The sequence below is a fragment of the Scardinius erythrophthalmus genome (assembly GCF_964197995.2).
Source record: "Scardinius erythrophthalmus genome assembly, chromosome: 18".
NCBI lineage: Eukaryota > Metazoa > Chordata > Actinopteri > Cypriniformes > Leuciscidae > Scardinius > Scardinius erythrophthalmus.
In genome coordinates, this window is record NC_138238.1 from 2,563,198 (window position 1) to 2,568,197 (window position 5,000).

A 5,000-nucleotide genomic window follows, 5' to 3' on the forward strand; every position below is an offset into this window, starting at 1 on the left:
AAGAAACCAAGAGGAGAAACAAAACACAACTTTTAACAAGAACGAGTGAAAAGATCCACTGAGAGAAAAGAGACAAAAAACAAATAAATAAAACACCGAAAATCCACAACCACCTCGTTCTCACGAAACCCACATCTGAAAGCTTCCCAGAAACACTCACTTCCCCAAAACACAGGAGTCAATCTCACAAAACATCTATATATATATCCACAAAATTATCTTTTATTTGGAAGTCTATATTAGGACTGTTCATATTATTTTTAGCATTATTTTCATGACAATTTAACATATTTCCTCTATATGTTGTATAATGCGAATCACATTAAATATATTCACATAAGTTAACATGAACTATCAACGTTTAATACGTCCACAACACATTTATTTCATTTACTAATACATTTTACCATAATAACTTTAAATTAAATTTAATAATTTAACATTTAACATAACATTTACTACATTTATTAAATCAAAAGTTGCATCTGTTTAATAATTTAACATTTAACATAACATTAACTACATTTATTAAATCAAAAGTTGCATCTGTTAACATTAAAGCACTGCGACTAACATGAGCAAATAATGAACAATTGTACTTTTATTATGTAATATTAACAAAGATTAATAAATGCTGTAAAAAATATATTGTTCATTGTTATCTAATTCATTAACTAATGTTAACAAATGAGAGCGTATTGTAAATTGTTACCATGATTATATATTATAATTACAAAAAAACTCAAAACTAAATTGTTGTAAAGAATTTTTCAGGAAAATATGATTAATTGTCATAATTAAATCAAAAAAGCATTAAATCTTGATAGTCCTAAAAGAGACTTATGAAATATGATTTGTTTGGATTTTTTTGAGTTTGGCTGTTTCGGTGAGATTGATTCACACAGATCTGAGAAGCTTTTTAAAGTGTGATTTGCTGATATTGTCATGCATCAGCCAGATTCAGTGTCAGCCGTTCTGAAACCCAGGTTTCCACGTTCAATCCAAACACTGTTAAACCGCATCCCTTATCCTCCCTCGAGAACATGCGAGCAGAAACCCTTTAGATGCGTGTTTGAGGCAACAAACTTATTTTCAGTCCGAACGTGATGTGGATGGACTTCTAATCCGGTTCATGTCTGAACATTTGCTATTGTTTGCACATGCCCATTCCAGCCAGAATCTTCAGAAATCCAGCTCAAAACACACACACAATGCAACACACACAACTGTATTTGACACACTCCACCCTTTAATTTAAAACCCTTCTGTTTAGAGCAACACTAGAGCGCACGTGCATGCATGTGTGTAAAGTGTAACATGTATAATAAATGAGATCCGTGCATGCGTGTGAGCAGACCGTAAACCTGTGCATGTGTGTGAGGCGAGTGTATGAAGCCAGAGATCTATCCGTGCACATGACGTCACGGTGACCTTCGCCCTCTCACACACCTTATTGGCCCAGGCGTCCTCGTCCCAGGACGTGAGCTGCAGCACGCGGATGATCTCGTTGATCTCCGTGCTCATCTTCTCCACAGTGAAGTTCCTGTTCTTCAGAGCCTCCTCCACACCCTTTCCCTGAGACGTCCTGGTCGTCACGAAGATCTTAATGCCTGCGTGAGACGCCATCAGAGACGGAGTGAGCTTCATATGAGCAATAAACCACAGGATTCAGGTTTGATTTACTGATACAATACCGTTCAAAAGTTTGGGGTCGGTAAGATTATTTGATCTCTTCTGCTCACCAGGGCTGCATTTATTTCATCAAAAATACTGTCAAATTGTGAAATATTACAATTTAAAATATCTGTTTTCTATGTGAATATATAGTAAAGTGTAATGTATTCCTGTGATCAAAGCTGCATTTTCAGCATCATTACTCCAGTCTTCAGTGTCACATGATCCTTCAGAAATCATTCTAATATGATGATTTGATGCTTAAAACATTATTATCAATGTTGTGCTGCGTCATATTTTTGTGAAACCCGTCATACATTTAGTTTTTCTGGATTCTTTGATGAATAGAAAGTTCAAAAGTACAGAATTTATTTGAAAATAGAAGTCTTTTGTAACATTATAAATCACTTTTAGTCACTTTAAGGTAATCATTTATATTAATTTATATTAATATTAAGGTATTTTAAGGTAAAAAATGTATTAAATGTATTCATTTCTTTCAAACAAATCTTACTGGAAGTATATTTATATATGCAAACCACTGGAAACTATACAGCTATAATGCAACAATCTCATAAATAAACATTTGCAAGAAAACAATAACAGGACAATGCAAAATATTACTGATTGGTTATTTAACACATTCAATGTATGTGATGCAACTCCAAACTTTTGAACAGTAGTGTATATTGTGCATGAAAAGCGTTCGACTAACATCACTAACGCTGGAAAGCGTCACACTAATATGAGCATTTGAAACTGACAGTGATTAATAGTGATTGCTGAAGTGTGAGGTATTGGAGGAGGTCAGAGGTCAGAGGTCAGACCTGAGATGAGAACGGGGAGAAGCTCCTTCACGGTGTTCATGGAGTTGACCAGCATGACTCTGTGCTCCTGGTGAGTTAACTCCTGCTGTCGCTCGTCGATCATCTTGGCCATCTTCGTCATGCCTGTGGACGAAACACATACAGTGTGACGCCTTCATCTGATAAACTGAGACCGATTAACCAGTTTTTGCAAATCTGAGCAAAGGTCACGCAGTGTTTTAAAGCCTCAAACCCTATTCGGACGGGACTAGTGTAACATGGAGAGAGTCGGGGTAAAGTAATAAACACCAGAGCTTCTCTGTGACTTTAGTTCCGGCTGAATGTGCGTCTCAGTGATCATGACCGACAATGTCAGTAAAGATTACAGCTACTTCTACCTTCAGTAAAAAGGTCCGGAAAAATTCCCTCAGGTGACACTAATCCTGTGCGAATACACCCGCTGTAAATATGTACGTAAATATTCCATATTTCCAGTTTAAAAGTAGTTTTCCGCAGTTTTTTCAAGTATGGAGACGCTTGAAGAAGCATCAGTTGCGTTCTAGTCGCTGGGACGAGTCTGTGGCAAAACTCAAGTGTTTCACACACACACACACACACACACACACACACACACACACACACACACACACACACACACACACACACACACACACACACACACACACACACACACACACACACACACACACACACACACACACACACACACACACACACACACACACACACACACACACACACACACACACACCATTCAGATCAGAGAGAAGACCGAGAGCACTTGTTAGAGGCACGAAACATCTTTTAGCGTTAGCTAAGTGCCTATTACCAACACAATCCAATCTGAAGTTCATTAATACATTGTTCGACCGGACATGACTGTTTTATATATATAAATATAAGTTATATGTGTTTGCGCACGTGATATCAGGAAGCAGCGTAACACACACATGACAACAGGAGTGACGGCGGTGTGTAAATCGAGTTACTCTCCCACTTCTGCTAGTTTTACTGAGATGTCTTATCCTGTGTGAACTGGCCATTAATATTACAGACATCCTGTGGTAAATTACATTACTCCATCTACCCTGGTAAAGTTAATCCCTTCCGAATATTGCTTTAGAGAACGGTCACATTTACTGTAGTTAATTTTGCAAGTGAAATCCAGTCGGAAAACACTCGCATGCTAACCGCCAACAACTTGTTTTATTTTCATGCATCACTCTAGATCACTTTATAGAGTCAAAAAATAAATGTGAACAAGACACATCATAAACCAAATAACAGACTATGAGCAAATAGAGAGAAGAAAATAAAGTTACACAAGGAAGCAACACGATTATTTAACATTTATAAGCATTGCACGATAAATCATCTCAACCAAATTCATGTCTTTCTGTCCTAAAAGACATATTCACAGATGATGATGATGTTGAATGATATTTTCATTGAAATTAATGTTAATTTATGATTTGTTACCATTAAATTACCGAAAAGAGTTTCTAATGCAACGGATGAAGGAGTGACGTTAAATCTTCTGACCAATGTGATTAATCTGTCAATATTTTTCTCTCTTGTCCAGTCATAAACACACTATCATGGATTTCTTCTTTTGCTATTAGAGCAAATGGGAATGCAAAATTATGTAGTTTCCGTTCACCACTATAAAAGTTCACTCAACTATGACGGCATTCGCTTCTGAGAACCACGGATATTGTCCCTGAACCGCATCCATCAAGACTACTTTTATTACATCACGCTGGGTAGCTCCGCCCACAGTGAAATCTCATTGGTCTAAAATCATGCTCTACATAAAACATGAGGTTTTTAATGTTAAAATGCTTGCTCTAGTCCCGACCTGGTCCCAGGTTCTTGGTGTAAGTGATCAGATCTTCCATCGACTCCACGACCTCAGCGACCGTCAGATACTCCAGAATCCCTTTGCACACTCGGATGATTTTACGGACCTGAGGTCAGGAGAGAGAGCAGAGATTCTGTCAGTATCGATGCATCATCTCAAACCCAGAGGAATGAACCCTTGGAGGGTTTTAAAGGCCTCATGCCTCGGCCTCATCGAAGGTCAGGAGCAGATCCGAGGTTCCGGAGAGGATCCCGCGGGAACCGTCGATCAGATAATCCCGGGCTTGGACAGAATACGGATCGGCCTTCAACATCTGAGCGGCCTGAACCAGTTTAGTGCACGCGGTCTCAACCCTACAGAGAACAACACACACACACACACACACACACACACAGAGAGAGAGAGAGAGAGAGCGTAAGATACTGACTTTCTCAGGGTTATACATTCATCTGGTGATGTAGTGAAGATATAAACACTCACATCTCAACAATAACAATTATCTATGTGTGCATGTATGTGGATTAGGGTATTCGATATGCGATACGATAATGCTTAAAGTGTGTAAAATAAACTTAAATTATCTTTAAAATATATTTCAAATTATATAACCAACATAATGTGTTTCACATTCTTTCTGT

The 5,000-nt window shown here is 37.9% G+C and overlaps 1 protein-coding gene across 1 annotated transcript in view; it reads right to left on the bottom strand.

The window, feature by feature from the left end:
- Positions 1-5,000, bottom strand: part of vclb (vinculin b) — a 46,995-nt gene that overhangs the window by 27,185 nt on the left and 14,810 nt on the right. The window contains exons 3-6 of the mRNA XM_081392522.1: positions 4,565-4,715; positions 4,360-4,468; positions 2,502-2,624; positions 1,450-1,610 (exon numbers count right to left, since the gene is read on the bottom strand). Coding sequence (XP_081248648.1) covers positions 1,450-1,610; positions 2,502-2,624; positions 4,360-4,468; positions 4,565-4,715 — 544 coding nt within the window. The remainder of the gene's footprint in view (positions 1-1,449; positions 1,611-2,501; positions 2,625-4,359; positions 4,469-4,564; positions 4,716-5,000) is intronic.